The 26,948-nt window shown below is 38.7% G+C and overlaps 1 protein-coding gene across 7 annotated transcripts in view; it reads right to left on the minus strand.

Annotated features, from left to right (window-relative positions):
* Piezo (piezo type mechanosensitive ion channel component) overlaps positions 1 to 26,948 on the minus strand; it is a 67,331-nt gene that overhangs the window by 17,665 nt on the left and 22,718 nt on the right. Inside the window, exons 3-33 of one of the 7 annotated variants that reach the window (XM_073080830.1) lie at positions 25,860 to 25,955; positions 25,085 to 25,296; positions 24,716 to 24,842; positions 23,634 to 23,880; positions 23,033 to 23,198; positions 21,942 to 22,001; positions 20,645 to 20,753; positions 19,607 to 19,688; positions 18,810 to 19,041; positions 18,130 to 18,334; positions 15,852 to 16,051; positions 15,167 to 15,315; positions 14,626 to 14,769; positions 14,363 to 14,435; positions 14,023 to 14,150; positions 13,382 to 13,589; positions 12,654 to 12,833; positions 12,026 to 12,195; positions 11,310 to 11,442; positions 8,327 to 8,554; positions 7,333 to 7,571; positions 6,484 to 6,669; positions 5,906 to 6,095; positions 5,588 to 5,739; positions 5,329 to 5,492; positions 4,361 to 4,414; positions 3,935 to 3,979; positions 2,947 to 3,062; positions 2,081 to 2,221; positions 1,021 to 1,141; positions 453 to 610 (exon numbers count right to left, since the gene is read on the minus strand). In XM_073080830.1, coding sequence (XP_072936931.1) covers positions 453 to 610; positions 1,021 to 1,141; positions 2,081 to 2,221; positions 2,947 to 3,062; positions 3,935 to 3,979; positions 4,361 to 4,414; positions 5,329 to 5,492; positions 5,588 to 5,739; positions 5,906 to 6,095; positions 6,484 to 6,669; positions 7,333 to 7,571; positions 8,327 to 8,554; positions 11,310 to 11,442; positions 12,026 to 12,195; positions 12,654 to 12,833; positions 13,382 to 13,589; positions 14,023 to 14,150; positions 14,363 to 14,435; positions 14,626 to 14,769; positions 15,167 to 15,315; positions 15,852 to 16,051; positions 18,130 to 18,334; positions 18,810 to 19,041; positions 19,607 to 19,688; positions 20,645 to 20,753; positions 21,942 to 22,001; positions 23,033 to 23,198; positions 23,634 to 23,880; positions 24,716 to 24,842; positions 25,085 to 25,296; positions 25,860 to 25,955 — 4,715 coding nt within the window. The remainder of the gene's footprint in view (positions 1 to 452; positions 611 to 1,020; positions 1,142 to 2,080; positions 2,222 to 2,946; positions 3,063 to 3,934; positions 3,980 to 4,360; positions 4,415 to 5,328; positions 5,493 to 5,587; positions 5,740 to 5,905; positions 6,096 to 6,483; positions 6,670 to 7,332; positions 7,572 to 8,326; positions 8,555 to 11,309; positions 11,443 to 12,025; positions 12,196 to 12,653; positions 12,834 to 13,381; positions 13,590 to 14,022; positions 14,151 to 14,362; positions 14,436 to 14,625; positions 14,770 to 15,166; positions 15,316 to 15,851; positions 16,052 to 18,129; positions 18,335 to 18,809; positions 19,042 to 19,606; positions 19,689 to 20,644; positions 20,754 to 21,941; positions 22,002 to 23,032; positions 23,199 to 23,633; positions 23,881 to 24,715; positions 24,843 to 25,084; positions 25,297 to 25,859; positions 25,956 to 26,948) is intronic. The other 6 variants (XM_073080833.1, XM_073080832.1, XM_073080831.1 and 3 more) reach the window with 6 other exon arrangements.

Here is a 26,948-nt window from a genome sequence, read left to right on the forward strand (position 1 = left end):
TGGCACAATTTTTACTCTATTAATGTTCTATGCATAATGTTTGTCTCTGTTTAATTGGCGATGGGCATTGTGGTATTCTATAAATAAATTGATGTAAAGTTGAATTGAATGTAAACAAGAAAATTAACATAGCAGTGATAGCCTAGTGGTTAAGAAACTCGGCCTCTCGATCGAGGGGTCCGAGGTTCAAATCTCAGGCACGCACCTCTGATTTTTCAAACTTATGTGCATATTAGAAATTAATTATCACTTGCTAAACGGTGAAGGAAAACATCGTGAGGAAACCTGCATATCTGAGAGATTTATAAAAAAAAAAAAAAAAAAATCTCAAAGGTATGTGAAGTCTACCAATACGCACTTGGCCAGCGCGGTAGACTATGGCCTAATCCTTCTCATTCTGAGAGGAGACCCGTGCCCGTGATGATGATGATGAAGAAAATTAACAAGGTTACCTTGAGTATTTTCTTCTCGGTGGAAAGTGTCCGTGAGACGTAGCGGTAGTCCCGAGAGTACTTCATGATGTGCCGCGTGAGGGACACCAGAAAGCTGGAGATGAACGCCCACGCCGTGTCCAGGAAGCGCTTCACTTTGTCCACCCATGTCTCCCCTTCTGTAAGTAGATAGTCATTTCATATGTTTTGTTTAAGCAGCACGAATAGATATCGTTAACTTTAATGTCACCTCTTGGAAAATTGCTACATTTTACTACGCAGTTTGCATATTTCTATATAAGAAATATGTGAAATTATTTTAGGGCGGGGCGACGGGGCGTTTAATAAGCGCCGGGCTTACACCTTATACCTATATGTTAGTATATCCCCATAGAATATGTTAATGTTCACATAACAACTTCGAACTTGAGAAACGTATAGAGCGGTCCATAACAATAGACAAAGGAGAATCCCTTGATTGATCAATTCATCTTAATAAGAGACAGTAAGTAGAGAAGACGTTGTTACTCCATATGATTATATAAATAATATATTGTTATATTTAATATAAATTAATATTTACACATACCAGGCTCAGGTGCATAGTCATCTAGGTCGGACGGCGGTCCATCTCGGTCCTGCTCCAGCATCGGCGGCCGCGTATCGCGCTCGCGAGCTGACTCCGCTCGTGATGGCATCTGACGCACAATCTAAAGTGTTGATTAACGATATTAACATAAATTAATACTTTAAAACAATGCCACAATGATGCTGCTAAAAAATAGGTACGATAAAATAAGGCAACTTAATTGGTACATAACCTGTATTTATCAGAATGAAAAATTATACTATAAATTTAATAGATACATATAAAAACTAATAAGATAAATACGTAGTTTTTATTTGTATTAAAGAAGTGAAAAATAAATTAGAGAAATATTTTAACACGAAAAGTAAGAACATAAATTTATATACAAAATGTGGTTACATAATTATAATAACAAATATTGTAAGTAAAACACTTTCTTGTAGGACCTGGTGTATAGAACCATAGAATAGCGTAGTTGCAACATAAAACTTGCAATGCGTAAGCACGTGCATACAAAAATAACATATAGATCACCAAATATATTTACATGCTAAGGATTGAACACAAAATACCATAATACAGATACAAAATTAATAATAATAACCATGCACCTATAATAATTTAAAAACCAAAAATTAAAAATAACTTGTTTGTACTGCGATTTAAATAATAACAGTACTTGGAATATTTCGCGTAATCTTGAAAATGAATTTAAAAAGTGACCAGATAAGGTGCAAATTAAAGTACCTATGATAATTTTGTTCCAAATAATAGTAATAAATGTATAAAACTTACGCCAAACTTCATGACCCATTAGATTGTCAGTGGGCTCAAAGAGCGCGATGGTAGAGAATATTCATATAGAGCGCTACGGCTCTGTTAATAGTATTACCAGAAAGACATTTTGTTATGTCGTATATTTTCCTTATATGTATGACGAACGTTTTAGTTCGTCGCCGTCGACGTCGTGACCGCTCACTGCGTCCCACGACGTCGACCATAGATAAGTTCACGCGTTAACATATTTAACCAGTGTCCATAAAGTTTGGCGAGTGGTTACCTCTTCCGCATAAGACGCCGGATAAGCAGGGTAGGCGCCGAGTGAATGGTGTCGCGGCAGTCGCGCGGGCGCCGCCGGCGCGGACGCACGCCGCATTGACACCGCGCGCTTCAGGTCCGTCTTGATCACCGTCGACAGCAGCTGCCGCCACACACACCGTCACCCCGCGTCACCCCACATTACCCACGTCACCCCACACCCGCGCAGCCGAGCCCATACCCGTGCGCACACCGCGGTATATACGCGTTGTCTCCTTCTATGCTATTTTATTGTACTACCCGAAAACCCGGAAATAATCTATTACCTACGTTTGGAGACTAAACAAATTATTGAATTTCCTTCTTAATTAATATAAATGAACAATATACATTACCGTTTTAACAACCCTAAACAAAATAATAATAATAATATGAATATATAAACTTTATGAATGTTTAACTTCCAAGCTTCACATTCAAAGTACTATATCATAATAATATGATAGAAAGAGACAACGCGTACGGTATTGAACAAGGCTGTGCAAAGGTTATTGTCAGAAGGCATTTTTGTTAGTCACCTTAAGCTTACTTCGACTTTTACATATTGACGAAATACAGCAAATCAATCTATGTTACCTCTATATCCATTCAAGACTAACACACATTTTTATAAGGACATTGTTTAAGGACGCAACATGCGAAATTGTATGGGGACATTTACAACATTCCAATCCAAAAAGGTACTATACTGATTCCATATAATACAGTCCAGCATGCCCTCAGCTCATTTTGACAAGAGCCCATGCTACCTTCACCACTATCAAATGTCTGAATCTTACTCGTCACCATACAAATAACCAAGTAATCTGCAATAATAATTTTACTTACCTTCCCGAAACCCATTTCTTTTGGAGCATCTTCGTCAGAACTGGATTCGTCCTCTTTCATATGAACATCCGTGTCGTCGAATTCGTCGAACATGTAGTAATCTCCAGACCGGACCGCTGTATATAAAACAATATATTAAAATAACAGCTCTCAATACACACGTGTCGAAAGCGTGCAGTGAACGTCGTTATAGCTTATTTCTTCCATAGAATATGATTAATGTAAAAAGATAGTAAATTTAATTAAAACTGATTCATATAAATACAAAGAGTACTAGTTGTTTAATTTAGTTAGTTAAGTTTAGTCGTTGTAGATAACGACGTGTTTTTAATTATGCCAGTTTGAAAAACGAATAAAGATGATGTTTTTATAAAATAATTACTTTTTCTCCCTATAAAGACTTATGATTTTCAAATTTTAGCATGAATTTATTGTTATTACATATTTTTTCGCTTTTCATATCACATTTTCATATTTATTGCCTTTTTTTTCAAATTAAATCGCATGCAAGACTTATTTAGCCAATTATGTGAGCTAAGTTATTGATACGATATACTAAATATGTACAAAATAAAAATTTAGGCACTTAAACATTATAGTAAAAATACACATAAAATTAAGATAATAATGAGTACAAAAGAAAATTTCTATTTATATCTTAATAAAACATTGTAAGTGATTAAAACAGAACACAATTCACAAAATTTCATGCAGGAAAACATGCAAGCGGTACTAAAAGCGAATTTCCATGCAAAAACAAAACAACGATCAGGTGCATGGGCGCATTCTGTCTTAGATTTTGTAACAGAGAAAACGAGAAAAATTTTATTTACAAAACATTTACATTCTGCGAATCGATCACGAACAACACGAATAAGACAGACCCCGCCAACACTTGCGACCAACTTGCCTATGTACCAAAATCGAAAGCCACCGATGCGTTAGTAATACGAATGTTAGGCGCGCGAATGTTTTGGGAGAACGTTACCCTTCTGATGGCTGGCGGGCGGCTTGTACGGCGGCCTGTCGCGCGCTACAAACAAAGGCACAGCTCAACACCACTCTCACACCAGAAAAAGCTTGGGGGAATTAGCTCATGGCCACCGACATAGGACTCGCAGTCGACGCGGTTAGCGGCGAGCAATCACCAGAGACGAATACTTCATAGTTATTCACTTAAGCACATACTCGACATTAATTGACGTTCACGTAAACCGTACTTCGTTAAATCTTGAAGGACTTGTTACAAGAAAAATAGTATTTGATGCTTAAGAATGCTTCAGTCCATTACCTATTATTCATTCTTAACTGAATACATAACTGTTAATTAAATTATTTAATGTATTTCCATGACCTATAATGGAATGTAATTTGAATTAATGCGCCGACACCTCCTATGTAATATCGACTATACCTTCATGTCTCTTCGTGAACACCCGAGGTCTAGTGGTAGAATCAGTTTCACTTCCTAATAAATATAAAAATACAAATATTACACACAATAATCGAGAAATATTGCTTTACATTATATACAAAAGTGGAACACACAGTGTATTTATTGTTTTTGTGATATATATCGATAAGTCTTAACATTTTAAGGATTGAAATCCGAACATGTTCAGTAACTGAGATTTTCGTTCGTATTCGCTCAACACCTGAAAATATTAAGACCTACGTAGCGACAAACGGCAATATCTTCCGAGAGTAGTTACAAGTGTGATGCGAGTTCGGTTCGGCGCGGCTCGACTGCGATATGATGGAGGTGCGCTGCAGGATGCTGGGGCTGGCCACCGTGTGGCGGCGGCGGATGGGCGGCGGCGAGAACACCGGGTACGACTCCTCGGGGCTCTGCGCGCGCGGCAGCAGCTCCGACGACGGCGGCGACTCGAATGAGATCCGCCGCGGCTCGAGGTACGCGTCGAGGGAGACCGTCATGAGGGCGGAGGAGGGGGAGGGCGGCGCGGCGGGGGCGGCGGGCGCGGGGAGGGGCAGCGAGGCGGGCGGGCGCGGGGAGCGCGGGGAGCGCGCGGGGGAGGAGGCGGCGGAGGCCTCGCTGAGCGGCGTGTGGAAGCCGCGCTGCGAGGCGGGGCTGTCGGGCGTGTGGTAGCCGCGGCCCGAGGCGTCCGAGTCGCCGCGCACGAGCGGCACCCGCTCCGACTCGCCCGGCTGAGTCACCTCCTCCTCTTCCTCTTCCTCTTCTATTGTTATCGTAAGCAGCGAGGGAATGTCGTCCAATAAACTTTTATTACCAATTTTTCACATACAATCTTTTAATTAATAATAATTTCTATTTCTGACACAATGATCCTTATACATACTCATATAACACTGTTGTAAAAAAAATACTAAATAAACAAAAAGGACTCATGTAGGAATGCTTACCGGCGTCATGATGCCTCGGTTCCTTGGACATAGCACCCTGGATCTTCTTTTGGTTTGCCTTTATCCTTTCCATCTTAACTTTTATCTTTTCCAAAATCCTTACTTCCTGTTCCTCTTGCACCTGCATTTGCTTCTGTCGAAGTTCCTCTATTAATTCTGCACCTCTATAATGAAGAAAAAAAAATATACGTACTTTATACCTTTCAATTAGTTGTTCCTAAAAAATACAGAAATTATATATTATAATTAATTATATTACCTGGAAGCCAACACAGTGGTGGCTTTACTTTCATCGATTACCCTATAGAAGTAGTAGCTGTGGAATAATCTCCTTTGCAGTATTAGGAAAGCGAAACAAACGCCATCCCACGCAAGTCCTATGTCTTCTTGCGGGACTGAACACACGGAATCCTAAAAACAAGGAAGTATTAGAAAGATTGATAGCTAATTATAACCTTCAGACTTTTAATCTTATAACCAAACTAGGTAAACGTTATGGACTATGGTATTCCCACTATTAAGACATGGAGGCGAGTTCTTAACATACAAACCCGTTCAAAGTAAACACCAATTGTACCTTATCATAGTGCATCTTGAGGAACCTGGCAATGTTCCCGCCAGCGAACTTGTCCACGCAGCCGATGCCCAGCAGCTGGACCAGCCAGCACGCGTGCTCCTGCATGGTGGCGCTGAAGATGCAGCCCGGGATCTGCAGCAGCGTCTTCACCACCACCACCGACACGTTGTAGCGGAGCAGCCACGACCACCTGGTTACGTATCAGAGTTATGATTTAATTGTTTTTTCAAAAATATCAACACGTGAAGCATACTTCAATACTTTTTTAATTATTAAGACTTGTTCCTTTAATTTAAAAATTACTAATAAGTCATCTGTTATGTTAGTTATCTGTTTATTTGTATAATTCCAAGCCAAAAACTACGAAGTCGTTTTGTATGGAATAAATTAGAAATTGTTTCAAATAAATTTTATACGCGAACATTACTAACTAGAAATAAGGTTTTTAAGCTGCACGAATGGAAATTGAAAAATAAACTAATCCTGGTGTAAAAAATATGCCAAAATAATTGATATATCCTATAGTTCTAAAAATAATAAAAAATATAGTTACTACTAATAAAGAAATAAAATTTTACCATTGTAATATGGCTTCTTTAGGACGAAGGTAGAAGTCAGTGCCCTGCCAGAGGAATATGAACGAGCCGATGAGGTAGCCCATCGAGAACAGGTTGACCCTGTTCGTGCCCGTCATGAACATTATGGCCAGCGTCACCCACAGCATGCCCAGGAATATCATACGCTTAATCACGTCTAGCCAAGAGCTGGAAGAAAAATCACAGTGATAACAACAATATTATATTTTAGTCGATTCCGTACCATTTCCGTAGAAGTATACGAGTATGTACGTGATGTATACCAGGAAGTCAGGCACGGGATTGACAAAGCTATGTGTCTCCCATACAGCAGCAATATTCTCAGCTATGCAACCTCCCAGTTAGACGGCACAACGTACTCGCTCAGGAGAAGTAGGAAAAAGTCAAACATCGACTCCTTTACATACGACAGGAAGAGCCACGTGCAGACGTGTTGCAGATGTCCACGGCATGACCACTTACGTCAGGCACAGTGCGTCCTTGTTTGCCACTTTAAATTAATTAAAAAATTGCAATATTTTTCCTGGCGTTTCCCAGGAAATCTAGCACGGCATTGACAAAGCTATGCGTCTCCCAGTCAGCGGCAATAACCCCCAGGGTAGGATGCTCCCCTCGCGCGCTCCAAGCGGAACACGCTCAGCTTGCGCGCTGCGCACAGCAGCAGCAAGAAGTGGAGTACCAGCTCCATAGCGTATGACAGGAACAGCCACGTGCTGTCGTGTTACAGATGTTCATGGGTGGCAGTGACCTCTTACCATCAGGCGGTCTGCAGCGTCATTCGCTGTTTGAACCTCATAAAAAAAATTATAAAAAATGTTTGCAATATTATACCTAACGTTTCCTAGGAAGTCAGGCACGGGATTGACAAAGCTATGCGTTTCCCAATCAGAGGCAATATTCTCAGCATTACAACCCCCAGGGTAGGACTCTCCCTTCGCTCGCTCCAGGCGGAACACGCGCAGCTGGCGCGCCGCGAACAGCAGCAGGAAGAAGTCGAAGATCAGCTTCGACGCGTGCGGCGGCTCCGTCGCGTACGGCAGGAACAGCCACGTGCGGATGTGCTTCATTTGCTGGAATTATGCCATGTATAAATGCTATAGTTTTATTCGATATACTATTTCTGTTCAACTCATTTTTGACATTATATAGAGTTAATTAAAGACGGATTATTAGAATTAGATCGAAAATATAAGTTTTTAGCAAAGGGAGATCTCCCGCCGGGCTAGGTGATCATGCCCAGGGAGCGGCCGTGCTCCGCCAGTCTCAGTTCGGAGTTTGTCAAGATCAAGCAATGATGCAAGATCTTTAGAAAACTTCTATAGCGTGATTCAGCAGCGCCATCTCTTGACGAGTCGCTACTCGACTTCCCGCTGGAAGTCGCTACAAGTTGAAGCAAAATTTAAAGAAAATTCAAATAACACACTATTTTTAGACTAGTTTCATCATCATCATCATCAACCCATTACTGTCCCACTGCTGGGCACGGGTCTCCTCTCAGAATGAGAAGGATTAGGTCATAGTCCACCGCGCTGGCCAAGTGCGTATTGGTAGACTTCACATAAGTTTAAGATATTTTTTTTATAAATCACTCAGGTATGCAGGTTTCCTCATGATGTTTGCCTTCACCGTTTAAGCAAGTGATAATTAATTTCTAACGTTAGACTAGTTTAAGTCTCATTTAATTTGGTATATTTATCGTTTTGTTCCTATGTTCTCTTAGACATTTTTAAGCACAATCGGTGCGATTGTGCTTAAACGTGGTGACGTCCTTGTGTCCATACACCATACATGAAGTACCTCACCACTACACAACAGCAGACAGTACCTGATCCTCCCCCGTCCAGGGGTAGCGCACACAGAACTGCGGCATGACACCGACCGCGAGCATGTACTGCGCGGGCAGCAGCGCGGTGAGGCAGGCGGCGAAGGCGGGCCACAGCCGCGCCAGCCGCGCGCGCCGCGCCGCCACCAGCGCCAGCAGCCAGCCCGCGTACACCACCGCGTACGCGTCCATGCGCGACCCGATCACGCCCATCAGGCAGATCAGCGTTATCTGCGCACGAATGTAGCTAAGTCACGGACGAACGAGTGTCGCATGCGGCGGCGTGACGTCACCGCCTGTTGCGTCCTAAGTGGGCCTCAAATGTGCATTTATAGCTACGTCACGAACGAACGGAAGCGTCGTACGCTGCGCCGTGACGTCACAGCCTGTTGCGTCCTAAATGGGCCTCAAATGTGCATCTATAGCTACGTCACGAACGAACAGGAGCGTCGTACGCTGCGCCGTGACGTCACAGCGTGGCGCAAGGTATATGAGCCGAGATAACCCCTATCACTATAATCATGTTACTAAAGTACAAATTTAGTGCTCGTACACAAAACTGTGATGCGACGTCGCATCGTAAAAATCTGCGAGCTCCCTCGACGCATCGCAAGAACTTGCGAATTAATTCGCATCGAACATTCCTGCGATGTATCGTCACACTTGTTGACGCTATTTTTAGATCGTTCTGGGACAGCACGTGGGGAAGACGTACAGACCTGTATTTGTTGGGTGGGAAGACGTATACTTTAATGTAAAAAAATTACAAAGTACGTCGTTGACTTTTTTATATTACTGATTGAGGAGCGCCCTGTTCTTTGGGAAACTAAATATAAAAAAAATTATATATGAATTAGATAAATGGATGATCCCAAAATTTTCTTTGTTACTCTTTCCTGTATCTCTTAAGCAATAACAAAAGTGCACACTTCTTTTTACGATTCATGTCACGACTAATTTTCAAAATACGTTCCGTACGGTTGACGGTTGTCGAAAGAATGGTCACCCTGGGAGACGCTATGCCGCATGATATCGCATCGCAGCAATTCGTGTCGCAATTTTCTGCGTTGCGAATTCGCATCGCGTCGCATCGCAGTTTTATGTAAGAGCCCATACCCTATTACAACGTTGACTCTGGTATAGTCCACGTAAAACTACTAGTCCGCTCTGATTATAGAAATGAATCGCGTCGCCATAGTAAATTTTATGACTACACCTGCTCGCAACAACTTCAGAGTGGACTAGCAGTTTGGCGCAAACTATGCATGGGCCTCGATTGTGCGTCATATTTTCCGGCGTGATGTCACAATGCAAGGTACATGGGCCCTTATATCCTTACTATAATCATGTTTCATTTACCCTATTATAACGTTGGTGACTTATTGATACAAAAGGCAAGCTCAATGGAATTTAGGTACTTTTTTAAAGCAAAAAAATGTTGTAATTTTTTTTTTTTTTTTTTTTTTGTTTGTATAAAGTACCAAGTGACTAATAGGTACTTTATATTAATTACGATCTAGCCTAATTTATGACTAATGAGTAATTCTACGCTAACTTACACTGCTAAATAATCATATAATGAAGGTGGCGTCCTCTGACACTGCACTTCTTTGTTTTAACACATAAGGGAGTAGACACATTGTTCTTGTGTTCTATAATGTTCACTTATCACTATTTCACTAACACTACACTGTGTCATGTCACAAGCTCAAAGGGTTTAGTCCGTTTAAGTCTTCTCACTAGGTCCGTTGTATCGAGGAGCTGGATAGCCTCGATATTAACGTGATGATGAAGTCTTTTTTGATGACCTTCGGCATACGTATTAATTACTTTTTTGACAAGGTCTACTTTAAGGTCCCGATGTAGATCTTCATTTCTTACATACCAAGGTGCATTTGCAATACCCCTAAGTACTTTATTTTGAAATCTTTGAATAATTTCTGCATTACTTTTTTTGGTACAGCCCCAGAGTTGAATACCATATGTCCATACTGGCATTAGGACTTGTTTGTATAATAATACCTTATTGTATGTAGACAGCGAGGAATGTTTCCCAAGCAGCCAATACATAGCTCTATATTTTAGCTCTAGCTCATCCCGTTTTTTCTTGACGTGAGCTTTCCAGCGCAGCTTTGCATCAAGAGTCATGCCAAGATATTTGGCTGTATTTGCGTATGGTATGGGTGTAGTATTTATATATATAGGTTGATAGTTATTATGCCTATTTGTAAAGTCGACGTGCACTGATTTGCTTTCATTGAGCTTCATTCGCCACTTTTTCGTCCAGTTAACTACTCTGTTGATAGCTAATTGGCATTTCTCCGCTGCTTCAGCGTGATCATTCCCAACAGCTAAGATTGCAGTATCATCCGCAAAAGTTGCAAAGATGTTGTTTTCTGTTTCTGGAATGTCACAGGTGTATAAGAGGTACAGGACCGGCCCCAATACACTGCCTTGTGGTACTCCAGCTTTTATTTGCTTGAGGTCGGAGTATGCTTCTCCTTGTCTCACTCGGAAAGCTCTATTTGAAATATAGGATATTAAAATTTCTGAGAATTGTTTTGGTAGCATTTCTCTTAACTTTAATATCAAACCTTCATGCCAGACTTTATCGAAGGCTTGCGCTACATCTAAGAATACTGCGGAGCAGACTTTCTTCTCTTCTAATGATTTCTCTATTGTATTGGTAATTCTATGAATCTGATCAATTGTGGAGTGATTTTTTCTAAAACCAAACTGATGGTCTGGTATTATTTTTTTATGTTCCAATATGGGCAATATTTACCCTATTATAACGTTGGTGACTTATTGATACAAAAGGCAAGCTCAATGGAATTTAGGTACTTTTTTAAAGCAAAAAAATGTTGTAAATGAATATTAAAATAAAAAAAAATCCTAATATACTTTTCCCATACAAGTTATCATAGGGATGGACTATTTTTTTCCTAAAAATATCCTAGATAAATAAAACTTTTAAGTTATATACCTCAACACCAAATTTGTAAAAGCCGTAGTTCACGAGATATTTGATGCACGTGGTTAAATCCTTATCGGCATCTTTTCGTGTGACGTCAGGGAACATTAACTTCTCCTTGCTTCTTGGCAACAACCCCAAATCTCTGCAACAAGTTAAACAAAATGACACAACCTAGGAACAATATAGTATTCAAACTATAAATAAATATAGTATACGGACAAATTCCAATTCAAAGTCCAATTTATACGTCTGAATAGACAAAATCTACATTAATAGGTCTATTCCTAATCATTCGTTAACTGTGTACAGATGATCATACTGAAATATATTAAAGAAAAACTCACACGCTGAATACTTTAAAAACACTGAAAATAGACATTGATGCAATGTAAATTAATGAAATATAAAATGAAGATATTTCTTTGGTGTAGTTAATATACTTCATAAATATATACAAGTCTTATCTGTAATTTTAGATACTTATCTAATAATTATTCTTGTAACTACTGGGTAGTTACTATCATCAGCTTGAAGCATTATTGATATATTGTTGCTAGCGGCGCCCGGTGGTTTCACCCGCGTTAAAAAAAACCCTATCAATATAATATACAAAAAACGTCAACGCTTGAAGCATTCTTGTTATAAATTATTTCTTATTTAATAGTTATTAAATTAAACATTAAACCTGATGCCTTATTATATTACATTAAACCTATGCTACGAACCTGATAGTCTGTTGCCTGTACGTGACCAGGGAGTAGAAGGTGAAGACGGCGATGAGGCCGATGTACCCCTTCAGTATGACGACCAGCGGGCGGTCGCGCGAGGTCTTCTGGAAGCCGACCCACTCCGCATTGTTGAACGTCGTCACGTTTATTGTGTTGTTTGCGTCCACCTGTACACAATGTTTTTACAACAATTACTATTGTTCGATGTTTGTTTTTGTGATACAAATAAAATTGGAAGTTTATGTTATTTTGTTGCAGCCAATTACGATACAAATAAAGATGGAAGTATGAATTATTGTGATGCGGCGAATTTTAGTGTTCTAGCTGTGATACACGGTTTCACTCGCACTTATAAATATATGTATGTATGTATGTATATGTTTCATGTATAGTTATAAAGCTATACATGAAAGACAAGGTTAATACTATTATAAATTCACGACAGTTTTACTATGAACTATCTCAAAAATATTCACGGATTAACGTTGACTAATAGATTAAGTGTTAAATTCTTTGAGATAATTGTAATGCAATATGTTCATTGCTCCCTAGTTTTTAAAGTTATTATTCTAAATATTATATAAATGTATTAATTGATATATTTCATTGATAAATTAAAACTTACCGTTGTACAATTAACTTCAAAGAAGGAATGTTGAATGTATTGGATCTGATACACCATCTTGGCCATGAAATACACGCTAATGAGTGTCGAAATCAGCAGAACACAGAACCTTTGTTTCCGCGCGTCCAGGAGTAATGCAGGTGATATTATCAACATTATTGGAACGTGCATAGCGCATACCTGAAAATATGTTTTTCATTTCATCATATTATAATTATTTATGATAAAAACAAATGTTTCACAATAATAAAATAATAATTTTAAAACATCTTTTAGATATAACTATAATATTTCAATCATTATTAATATATTTTAATATGAACGACATGGACAAAAATTAAGTATTTTTAGACATATTATAGTACTTGCTTAAAATTGTATTTTTCAATGCTCTTATGCAGTTAATGTTAATTTAATTTCTTTTTTTATCTTAAAATCTATGATCAGTAGACCTTCGGTAATTCTATTGTATCTGTTTGTTTTTTCATTTGTCGGATTAGTACGATTAGTGTTTTTTTAAAGGGTGTATGAGGGTGAGAGACTATATTCTATTATAGGCCGACAAATTTGTAATCTAACACTGCATTGTCAGATAATCGTAGCTCAGGCGCGGTCACAGGAGGGGGGGGTCACAGGGGTCAGGGGTCACTGCTGCTTTTCCTATGCCCCCCCCCCCCCTAATTACACGCTGCGATCGCGCTTACCGCAGCTGTATCGCATGTACTAACATTGAGCACGCAGAGCAGCATGAGCGCCACAAAGATGATCTTGAGCAGGTGTATGTCTAGATAGACGAAGGCATAGTCCGCTGCGGTGGAGAGGCGCGCGCGCACGGCCGCGGCGACGGCGCGCAGGCCGGGCCGCAGCGCCCGCCCGGAGCCGCGCGAGCGCTCCGTGCCGCTCGCCGCCGCGTACGACCGGCTGCGGGACGGTTTCCTGCGATACAATAAGTAGTGGGTAAGTGCTACTTTTTGTCTGGTAAACGAAATTCAATATCATATGGTTACTACACCAATCATAGTAGATTTCGATTGGTCGAAAGTTGACCATTTTTAGGGTTCCGTACCCAGTGTAAAAATGGAACCCTATTACTAAGCTTCCGCTGTCTGTCCGTCTGTCACGGGGCTCTATCTCTTGAACCGTAACTATTGATTACTTTGTTAATAAATGTTATATAAAAATAAAGCTCGTCGATATATATAAACAAAAAATACTAAACTTTTTGGTCTCTCCATTTTGATCTCAACCGATGTACAATAGTTACCACACTAAACAATTAATGTTTTTTTTTAAATGGAGTAATACAAAATATAAATACTAGTTTAGATATACAAAATCGCTTTTATTTATTCATAACTTTAATACCCACCTGTACAGTGATCGCCTCGCGGCAGTGTTGAAGGAGGTTGTTTCTAAAGAATGATCCGCTTCAGTATCGCTCCTCGCATCACCTGCTAATGGCTGTGGTTGTTCTTCTTCTAGCGGTAACTGAGGCAACTACAACATTACAAATTTGTGTTTTTAATATAAACCGTATGATAAGTGGCTAAATCTGAAAGATCACTCTGTAAAAAATAAAACTGCTATTAATGAACACAAGAGCAGAATCCTTTAATTTGCTTAAGATTCCTTCCAACCTCCTTACTTCTTAAGGACAGATTCATTGGTAGTTCGAATATATTAAATTTACTTAAACCCTAAATACTTACATCATCTTTCATAGTTGACGCTCCAGCTTGACTCGGTCGGCTGGATTCTCCCTCCCTAGCTACGCTATTCGTCCTAGAATATTTATTATTCATGTTTTAAAATCGTAGCATTTAAAATATCCTCAAATTATATTAGAATAAATTAATCAATATTTATTTTCATGACATAATTATATGAAACATTTTTGACCCAAAATGTAATAAATGTAAAAAATAAACAAAATAAATTGTTGTACCTACTTGTTTTTATTTATCACACTTACCTTGTCTTAGGATCAGATAACGCCATGAAATCTTTATGGAAGTAATGTACTTGCATAATAGTTATAATTAGAAACAGAGTTGGTGTTAACAATTTCACAAACAAGTCAGCCTGTTCGTACGGCTCTAGACCTAGGTCATGTTGTCTGAAAAGAAAGTACTCTATATGTATTCAGATCAACAACAAAATAGCCCGATATGAATATTAAATCTGTCAAATGGTTTGCTTTCCAAAGATCTAAATTTGACAATGTCTGCATACTAGAAAGGAGCTTGGAGGTTTTAAAGGTACGGAGGAGCGTAGAAGTGTCATTCAATTTTAATACTTTTCTTATCGCCTATGTAAAAGGTGCGGGATTAGAGAGACGGACTACCTCTTGGCTTGCAGGGAGCGAACTATATAAGGGATAGTCCATCCCCCTTCAATCCTGCACCGCTAACAAAGGCGACTTAGAGTTGAATCAACCCCTATTAACAAAGCTATAGCCAAACCCATGACATGTAAAATTAATAAATTAATTATATAAAGAAGAAGATACTTACAATTCCTTGTTAATCATAAGGTAGTCCTCTATAGTGTTGGCGAAATTGTCGAACTGGTATATGTATATGAGAATAAGATTTATCATCGAGTATATAATCACTGTTATCCAGAACACGTACATCAAGCGCCGCCACCAGTACCAACTTATCTGAAAATTTATAAAACAATGTAGAATACAGTGTCTAAGTTTATTTATTAATGCTTAATAATAGGTTGATTCCTATTTTGTATTGAAATAGCATGCAGTCCTTATGGAAATGTGGCCACTGCTGTGCATGGACATCTATAATCAACTCGAGATTGGAGGTTGATCATAATTTGTGTTGCTACCCCTAAGGACTACGGTCAGAGCACCTCGGGTAAATATATCTTCTTTACCACACCCTTCAAACCAGAACACAGCAGCGCTTAATACTCTTGTTAGTAGGCAGAAATAGGTGCGGCGGTGCCGCTGGGGTCGAACCACAGAGGGTTCTACCACCTTTAAAATTTCGGACATCAAAGATGGTTCACAGATTGTCTTCAGAACCAAAGTGGAAAGAACACTTTTAAAATCAGAGACACTACTCCAAAGCAGATAATACATTACAAGTAGTATGACAACAGTGACATCACTTAAATTTATAAATAATATACGAGTAATCTAATCAAGGTAAGAAGCCAAATTTTGTAATAACCACTAACCTGAAACATGAGTATAAACGACAGAAACAGGAACATATAGATGATCCTGAATATAGTCATCCGCTCGCCGGTGACGCCGATGACGAACAGCATGATGACGACCACGTAGATCCAGTAGCGGGCGCACGCGGCGCGCAGCAGCTCGCCCAGCGCGCGCAGCAGCCGCGAACGGTTCTCCTCCTCGCGCTGCGCTTCCAGAACTGCGGGGAACGGGGTGTTATCGTGACACGGGAAGATACAGTGACAGTTAACACGCGATTTGGCGGTAATAGTAAATGTCACACAAGCAGTGGCGTAACTATACCGTATGGGCCCCTGGCAATTTCCTTGGATGGAGCCCTAAAAAAACGCTCACGAGAACGTACTGATCGTTGGTCCTGGTGAACTTTTTTTCAGAGACACATTTCAGAGATATTGTTACGATAACTTCTGAGCTTGCAACCTAGAGAGGAGAGAGGTATGAAGGCGCCCTCGGCCAGAGGGCCGAGGGCGCCTTCATACCGCCTTCATACCGGGGGCCCGTGGCTTTTTGCCAGACTTGTTACCCTATAGTTACACCACTGGACACAAGAAGTAAAAATAATACTTAGTATGACAGTTAGACAGAGATTTTGAAAAATGTATGTATTCATACATTTTTCATTTAGATTAGAATCTACAAAGATAAAACTAATTTATAACAGAGAAAGTTAAATATGTCTATAGTTTTAAAGTCTTGTGGAAGAATTGTACATAGTTGTAGCGTAAGTGTTTTGTGGAAAAGTATAAATTCTAATTGTTATTTAATAATTATTATTAAAATTGCACTGAATGCAATATATAAATTGAAGGAGACATAGGAGTGAAACATGTGTCACAAAAAGACAGAGTGGCGAAAGAAAGTTTGCAAATTAGTAAGATGTGAGAGAGAAGAGAGAATTGCAATGGAGATAGTTGATAAGGATTATTGGTAAAGAGTATTTTTGGAGTGATACGCTAGTTAAAGAAGTAGAACTGATGTAATAATTGCAATACTTGTTACCATTTGCCAGACCTGTTACATTCAGTAAAAATATTTGAAATATATAGTTTAACCACAAAATCCTATAGTTTTAAGGTAAATTAATTTAACTATAAATACCTATAGTTTTAAGAGTAAATTTAAGTTGATTTAAAGTGTACATACAAATACAATTACAATTTAGACCGATGACATATTTGCGGTTTCATTTGTACATAATATATGTATATGAGGAAGCATAAATATATGAGTCAATCAAATTGTTCCATCATTAAAAACCACATAATATCAATAATCAATAAACTGTTTCTAATGTTACGAATAATATTAGAAATTAGTAGTTCGAACTGCCAAATACTCACGAAGAAATTATGTTTTTAAGGAGGAGAAATTATTATTATTAAGGAGGAGGATTATTTTTTAAAAAGGAGAATTTTTCATTTGCTCGTAAGGTTTTGGCAGTTCAAAAATACTAATTATTGGTGAAATGAGAAAAATTGTCCGCATTTTATTAACATTTCTGAAAAAACTAAAGACCACATATAACCTTACATGAGTTTAGGATGTTTCATTCAAAAAGTAGAACCGTGAGTATTAAGTTCACGATGAGGTTGATTATTCATTTTTAAGTAGAATGGATACGTTGATCCAATTACAGTAATGATAAGGTGTGTCGAGAACACAATTAAATTACTTGTGAACATGATAAGAATATTTATATTAAAACGTATTAAAACATTCCGCTGCACTATAGGTGGTGGGGTGGTGCCTTGAATCAAACTACGAAGGTTTCTAACGCCTTGGAAATAATAGCACAATCATTTCTACCACACCTTTTTTAGTATGAAAAAAATCTTACTTTATTATTAAAGTGTTTGATTGTGTAAAATGAGTGTATAAAGGCCTATGAACGACGAACCTACTTAGTTGTATTCAGTACTTGCTCCTATGCTCGTCCGTTTTCCGCGGGTTTTTTCAATAATAAAGGAGTACTAGACGAGCATGCAGTCTAACTGATAGTAAGTGGCTACTTCGCCCATGGGCATCTGTAATCAAACCCGGATACGACGAGATTTCTACCTGAGGTCGGCCACAGCTACGCCGCTTCCCCTGAGGAGCTACTCTTTTCAGCGCAAATTCGGATTATGCATCGTCTGTATTCGTACGCATCGATTACATAATCGTCAAAAATTGTGTCTTCGTCTTTACTCGTGCGCGGCGTTCACATATTCGTGACTGCTCGGCAACTTATTCGGATACTTCGCGTTTATGACATACCGCTGGCGGCGGTGGAGACGGTGAGCTGCAGCGGCGCGGCCATGTCGGCGACGGCGGCGGACTGGCGGCGCGCGCGCAGCTCCTGCACGCGCTGGCGCAGCGTCACCCAGAACATGCAGGTGAACAGCGACTTGATCAGCAGCGGCACGCACGCCTCGCCCTCCGGCCGCCCCACGCCGATCTGGCTCAGGTTCACCCCGTGCACCTACACAACAGTTATAATAGGTTTTTAGTGGTAGACCCAGGTCTTATGCCGCGCCGAACTTTTAGTCCGCTTAGTTGTTGCGTGCAGGTTTAGTTAGCATATACTCCGTAACGTGAGGCACACTATGGTGCCCATGGGCAAGAGCGGACGGTGGACGGGTGCCGGGGGACCCGCGCTGTATTCTTCCCGCTAATATCTACAAGTTGCTATTGCGACGCGACTCGCTTCTAAATTCAGAACGGACTAGCAGTTTGGCGCGGACAATAGTTGTGATATCACCCAGTCGAAGGTGGACTATCCAAGAATTTATAGCGATAAAAAGGTCTTCCTATAAAGAGAAATACAAGTCTCAAGAAATGTTTAATGCAAAAATTCAAATTAATTTATTATTGAGTAAAAAAGCTTAAAATACAGTTTATTAACATATTAACTCGCAAAAATAAAAATCCCTAAAAGAATTCGCAAAATTACCAACCGTAATATTAGAAGGCAGCTCTGTCTCGTACAGATTCATCCCGTATATGTACTGAGCGAGCAGCAGCAGCATCGCGTAGCAGACGAGCACCGGGCTGGTCTTCAGCATGAAGGAGCGCTGGTCCTGGCAGAGCCACACCACGTTCGCCCACATCAGGAACACGAACGTCAGCCACGAGTGGAACATTATGCTCCACGCCATCATTATTATCGTTGTCGCTATGTATGACGACCTGATCAAACAAATAGGGTAATCTTTAAAAAATATTTAAGAGTAGAATTTCATCAATTTTTCAAGACAATCGGTCATTTAGTTATGGCGTGAAAGTATCACAAACAAAGAAATTCACATTCGTATTTTTAATACAACATAGGATAAACACCTCACGTGGGTTTGTTTCAATCATAAAAAATATTTTATAGAAAATAAAGAGTTCTAAACCCATAATCGTGCTAGGACTGCGACATGGGTACTTAAAGACGAATACACGAACACCCAGACCCAAGCCCTTTTTCTGTGTAACCAGGCATAGAACCCGTAATCCGCTACGCGTCAAATCGATATGGTAAACGCTACTCCACAGGGGTCAAAACATATTTTGGCTATTAACAGTTGGCTTCAAGCTTTCTATTCAACCCAAGAACATGTGGTTGTATTTGTTGTCTTGTTTTTTACAGTTCTGCAGCTGGGCGAAACTTCCCCCATAAGTGGGAATACACGCTACAGTGCAAATTTAATTGATAACATATGGTTTAGTTTGGTTTTTAATAGCTTGGTTATAGTTCCTATATACATACCTGACTAGAACTTGAAAGAAGTCCACAATGGCAGCAAGGATATCATCCATAAGGGTGGGCTCCTCCATATCCATGAGAGATTCTGTAAGATTCAGAATACAAAGTACTACATCGTTATAAATACGCAATCGTCTTAGTAACATAGAATAACGTATTTATTAGATCTTTCTGTACCATAAAATTTTACGATTGAAATAAAATTTTGAATGCATTCGTAAACATGAGCATGAATAGATTTAAGACATTATATCAGCGCATTTGTAAATCAATTCGGCTGTTCGATTCAGTATCGCGGCATTATAATAGAGCATACATTATTATTTATTTGGTGCGAAGTAAACTATACAGCGCTGCAATGGTATTCGGCACAATTTTTTTACAATTGAAGTAGCGAACAAGCACACTGTGCACCTCAGGCAGTCATCTTAGTACCTTGGAGTGGCTGCAGGAAAGACATGGATCATAGATTTCAATAGGCGGCAGGGACCACTTACCGTCTGGTTAAGTGCAAGCTTCTTTGAAAGCATAGAAATAGGACAGGTGTTCTACATTAAACCAATTACAGACCCATTCTCAATTTTGAAGACTATCTAGACGCACGTCTGTGCGTGCAGCAAATTCACGGATAATCATTTTCATTTAATATGTAAGTGCGATAGTAAACTACACTATTGACTACATTTTGTATACATTGGTACTGTAGGGGTACTATTTTGAAGGTGGTAGAACCATTTTCGGTTCGACTCCGGCGGCACTACCGCTACACCTATTTCTGCCTCATAACAGCAACATTAAGCGCTGCTGTGTTCCGGTTTGAAGGGTGTGGTAAGGGAGACATACTTTTCCGAAGCATTCCAGCTAGTCATCAGGGGTAGCGGCGCATCTGTGGCTGCCCTCAGGTAGGAATATCTAATCCTATCTGGGGTTGATTACAGATGTCTATTGGCGGCAGTAGCCACTTACCATCAGGTGGACTACATGCTCGTCTGGTACTCCCATATTATATAAAAAAAATAGATTTCTAAAATGTCTGCTTACCTTCATCGGGAACAACCACGGAGCCGGTGGAGTCCTGGTGCAGCGGACGCGACACGGAGCCCGAGCGCACGCTGGACCACCGTTTGCTCGGGCTCATGTTCCGTAGAAGCTATTCATGTAACTCTTTCTTATTATTTGCTTACATTATAAACTACTTTCGAATAAAATTTACTTAGATCAAATACTGATCTGTTCCATAGTTCTATTTCATTTGATAATAATAAAAAAATCTTATTCAATTGTTATTATTTTATTTTTAAAATAGAATATTTATATTCGATTTAAATGAACGTTGTACATTTTTCATAGTTTATTAGTTTTATATAGTTAACTTTTCTACACAATACTTTAATTTGTTTTATACATACTTATTATAGGTTATTCATTGTGCAAACACATAAACAAACATACATAAAATGCAGCAATAATACAATGAATGTGATGGATTAACTATTTATATAGAACAAACAAACAAATCTTTTACAATTAATCTAAAAAACAATGACAATTTCAAACAAAATTTTACCAATTACTCCATAGATAAGTATAGATATCTCACCGCCTTGTAATTGAAGGAAGCTATTTAATGGCTGTCATGGTGTAATTTACGCGGAACAATACCGACATGTGCAGTTAAGTGGTGCAAAAACACGAAATCGAGGAAAAAGTGCAGAGAAATATCGTTTCATTCGTAAATGCTCTAAAAATTACATTTTTTTAATATTTATCAAACACACTGACAATTTCAATAGTCAAAACTGGTTACATTTTCTTGTTATGAGTGAGTATTCTTTACTAATCTATGAATTACCCAAAGAAAAATATCCTAATTATTTGGAAATGGGCGATTTACGCAATTAAATGTTAGACCTCAATTTTGACGGGCACGGTCCATGTCTGCCCGGTAGCATTGCGGAAGATATAAATACGTTCATTCATACACATTGTAGGAATAGAACGATATGATTTTGTTTTCCCACGAACCCTGTCTAAGATGTACGATGTCTTGGGATATATGTGACCCATAGTTTGCACCGGTACCTGCATTATATGTATCGGTTACAACATTAACTATTTACGATGACATTATTTAAAGTTTGTTTGTTTGATCTATAACAAGCACGACACTAACGACATATAACTTGCAAGAATGAATTGAAGTGGATGGCGACTCGGATGCCCGAAAGGACCCCATGCATATGTTTTTTTTGTGTTTTAGGATGACAAAGTCGTGTTGATAGCCCCATTGACATTACGAGACATATTGATAGCAAATAAAAATAAAAAAAATACCTACAGGGGTATTCTCACCGTTGTTCTCTCGGACCGCTTGGGAATTTATGTATGAATATGCAACCTATAAAAGAACGAAAGCAGGTTGCAAAAATAAAATACTTTCATAGGCGACATGCCAACATACTAACGTTTACGAATGTTTTATTGTGTTTACTCACATATTTGTTAGCAAAAGCGTATTTTACGGCATTCCAGCGGCGACTGCTTTATTATTTGTAAACATAGCAAAGGTCTACTGCACAAACTATACGTTTAATTAGCAGGTACCTTAATATACGTCGGAAGTTTATACATGCATGCCTTACACCAATCGAGTGACTGTACATAACGAATGCCAAATTACCAAACTGTTCATCAATACTATTTTACAGGTAGGTACAAAGTATTCGTAGCAAGCTAGCTAGTGTTTTACGCGATCTATAAAAAGTGGTGGTACTAGTAAAAACTAAAAAGTAGGTGTGTTTCAAAAATAAACAAAATAATAAAACTAAATCAAAAACGCTTTCTACATTGCAAAACCGGGCCGGCTTACTCGAACTTTTTTAGTGGCGTTCTTCCATTTGTCGCGCGGCGCGCGGCGGCTGCCGCGGTGGAAGGACACGCCCCGCACCAGCGACCCATTGAGCTTGCCCGCCTCTACACCCGTTAGAGCGCTCTTTTTCTTTGCCTACGTTGCCCCATTCGCATTAATAAGGAATACTAAGGCACTCGGTGAACTCGATCTCTACTCAGCACTAGATCGGCACAAGATCTACTGCAGCATGGGTGCACAAGTTGCGACGCGGCACATAACACAAAGTATTTTTTACTTATGATAGTAAATCTTCTTTGACAACTTACATTTGCCAATTGTTCAATTAAACATAATTTGGAATAGGTACCTACAATATCAATGTTACTGATCATTTGCGTCGTGTGCCGTTGTTAACTGTTAAATTGTTAACTGCATTGATGTTAGTCATAGATGTGTAGCCCAAAATACGAAATGGTTCCAACAAGCAAAATTATTTCATTAGTATTCAGTTTAATAATAAAATCATTTCTTTCATAATCATAATGCAAAATGAGTTCGAGTTAGAGATAAATACATACCTTAGGTTTGAACAATTCCCTCGTTTCTATTGCTAGGAAGAAGTATGTGAATAGGATGACTAAGGGGCTAGCTAAGGTGGCCCACATGTGGTCGGTTGTAACTTCGTATGTAAAATTAGAGGCGTCCGTCTCATTGATGACGACCAGCCTCGTAAGACCGAAGTACCTACAAACAGACGAGAATAGGTAATTAGCAAATCGAGATCCGACATGAATAATGATGTTTCATTTCAACTTTTCGAAGACGAATCAATAATGATTCACTTTTTCATACAGTTCACTAGTCACCTATTGCGAAATTAAAACAATATGCCTTAAATTTCGACTCCATAACCTTTACAGCAGAGAACAGTCGTGTTGTCCACGCGTAGTAACTGAGATGGTCACTACATCTTGTAATAATTTCGAAATATAAACATAACCTAACTAGTGCCAATGTTTTCCGTGGGACCTTGTTTAATTTATATCCTGGAAAGTCGGTTAAAAAGGATTGCATCTAATTGGAATGAATCAGAGATGAGTTATTCGTTCTGAACGCTAATTCAATTGTATAACAGAAAAATACAAGTAAGGCAGAAGTTATTCTATTTTTAAAACAAACCTAGCAAAATCCCTGTCCGGTGGATATAATTCTGTAAGCCAATTGCACTGGTAGACGAGGAGCACCGCTATATGCACCGCCATTATGGCCATGAGGCATCGGCCGACCACAGCGAAGCCCCGCTCCAGCGGCCGCCCGAGCGCCCAGGCCGTCGCCGCACCCATGAACACCAAGAAGTAAATCCCCGATGTGATGCTGGGCCGCATTATCCCGGAGAACATTATCAGGAACAGGGCTATGTATTTTCCTTAAAAAGAAAACAAAATATGTATACAGATTACATATAAAGAGTATTAAAAATCATACAAACACTCATATTAAAGTACAAAAATGCTATAAAAAATTCGCCGTGATTTTTTTTCCATCATCGACATTTATTTAAAACTTCTTTATCCTTGTAGTAGTGGGTATATCAATAAATTATGTAGATCCCCGTGCGAAGATCTACAATTTATAGGTATTACCTACAGTTTTGTCGATTGACCATGTCAAGGCAAGGTGTTTTGAACCATTAGGGACATTTATGATTATACAAAATGATCGTAAAAACTATATCTCCCATCATGTACATTGCAATATAGTAATTGTATGTAAAGTAGCTGTGAGAAGTTTTACTTTGCATTCGTAAAATTATGTTATCTTTAGTAAGCGAAGCAAATGTTTTGCAACATGAAAACATATTATATTTACAAAAAATATATCTTAATTAGTAATCTATTCAAGTAATTAAACTTAAATTATGGTTTAAAAATATTGTTTTTTGATATAATTCCGGTTACAGTTTTGTAAGACTATTATAAGATGCCAAAAAATTGGATAAGATAAGCATTAAAATTGGTATCTCAGCTTCTACGAATTTTTCGTTAGTTTGATCTCGCTGGACTGAGTCATTGCATTTATATTTAGTTAACATAAACATTAATCATAGATTGTGATACTGCAAGAGGAACATTACATTCTTACTAAAATATTGACATTTTAAAAGATAATAAACTTACTATTTGCATATCTTCATACACCTAAGACTTCATATATAGAAGCAATGACAAATGTCTCATACAAATTGTATGTAATAATTTTACCTGCACTCGTCAGCGTAGGATACCGTTGATGTTTGGAATCTTTCCTTTCAACTTCATCACTTGGCGTTCCAATTAATAATTTCCGCAACACTATAAATATCGTTAACGATATACTGGACATTATAAGCTGAAAATAAAATAGGGTTTATCAACGAAAACCACTTAAATAATACAGTAGCCATTTTAAAATAACACAAATTCATTCTGAGATTTCAAATACGTAAGCAGTACGAATTGGCAACTGATTCCAAAATAAATCTGATGCCATCCACAAAGAGATGCATCTCATTAACCGACATAAAAATCCTAAATGTTTGAAGTCGGTTCGAAACCTACATTAGAAATGTGATTTCAATTTATGAAACTCACCTCGGGTGCCAGGTATTGGACGGCCATAAGTGGGTCTATGCCAGCGTAGGATACAAGTCCGAGATTGTGTCCGATCTGCTGTATAATAGTATAATTCTTCAGCAAGGACCCATAAGGGGCAAATGCTGCCAATACGCTGTGCCATGCTGCGTGTGTCAACAGAAGCAAAAATGACACTACTAGGACTAAGAGAAGATATTTCCCGTGCCATCCTGGAAAATACACATGAATTTTTGAACTGTACTTGAAATATAGAGTAGAAGAACTAAAGGTTTCTAGAAAACAGCGAAAGGTTCATTTATAGTATGAGCACATAGAAACAAGTGTATATCAAGCGTGACATCCGTATATGTAATATCAGACAGATTCGAATGACTAATTTGATACCTACATTTAATCCAGTTTTTTATAAGATAGTATAGATAGGATTTACGAAACCACTAAGCATGTTGGCTAATTCGACTTGGATTACTATGTACCTTGTTAAAAGATACAAATCAGCATTCATCCGCAAGCATACCATCCCTTTTTCCAAATAGCTATCCAGGGACAATGACCTTCTTAGCCTGATCGAGTGAAATATCATACGCGTGCAAATACTATAAGAATAACATTAATATCGAATTCTACTGAAGCCATAATCAAAACATCGTTATCAGAAACCCGGTGATAAGATAACTGTTAGTTTATCGGGATATATATGAGCGTGCATATATGTCGATACATACGTAATGCATTAAATAACATTATCATTACAAAGATACGATGCACTTACCTCTGAAAGTTTTTGAATCTGGCACTTGTGGAAATGGTGCTATTAAGTACAGTAATAGATATATTAACGAAAGGCCGAATGGACGTAGTGCTATACCTGAAAAGACAGAAAAAGGTTATTAGACAACTGATGGGATGGTTATGTTAGGTTGGGTTGCCATAAAACTGGTGAGAGGTGTGGTTGCGATATTTTTCATGCTAGTTCTAACTAGTGGGAATATTTTAAACGTTTGAAATCAAATTTATTTTCATACAGTTCTATCACGATCAATCAAACGTCAAGATGAGATGTTTTCGAGTAACAGATTTCATCAGTGCAGCGATCTATAACCAACACATAAGTTTTAAACAAGGTTTCCACAATCCATATGATTGCGGAAAAAATGTGTGCGATCTCAAAAGTTGAGTTATAATTGGTGTTAAAAACAAAAAAAAAAACAAACGCTTTCTACACTTACAGCCCCACACTAGGATTCCCTGTGTCGTGGGTGCCATGGACACACACATAGACAAATACACAAACACCCAGACCCAGAAACAGAAATCTAAATTCATCATTTAGATTTCTGTCTGGCCGGGGATCGAACCCGGGACCCTTTGCGCGTCAGACCGGTATGGTGGCCGCTCCGCCACACGGGTCGTCGGGTGTTAGGAAACAGGCTTCAAGACATAAGGTCGCAAAAAAACGCTTTTTGTTTTATTACATCATTCATTTCCCAATTTATCAATACATAATCTCTGAATAAATTATAACAATAGGTTCATTAATTTATAACAAAACAATGAGAAATTTTTGACGTTAAGAAAATTTATAAGTTTTTTGTCTCCTGAATACCTCTAATATCAGCTATATGTTCCAATGGCTTCAAGCCCGCGATATGTACGTATAGACTATTATAGCTTTATTCATAACTCATAATGGCGATCATAACGCAACCGACGAGTGACCGAAATGTCGCGCTAACATTTCGGTTGCGGGCATTCGTTCCACGGTTTATACTGCGCCCTATTTCACCGCGTTTCATAAATGTTTGCTTTTTATTTTCTTGTTTGTGATTAAATTAACTGACCCGGTTTCCGTTAGCAAATC

The sequence above is a fragment of the Epargyreus clarus genome, unplaced genomic scaffold, assembly GCF_041222505.1.
Source record: "Epargyreus clarus isolate Ecla_fem2 unplaced genomic scaffold, WU_Ecla_fem_2.2 ptg000015l, whole genome shotgun sequence".
In the NCBI taxonomy this organism is placed as follows: domain Eukaryota; kingdom Metazoa; phylum Arthropoda; class Insecta; order Lepidoptera; family Hesperiidae; genus Epargyreus; species Epargyreus clarus.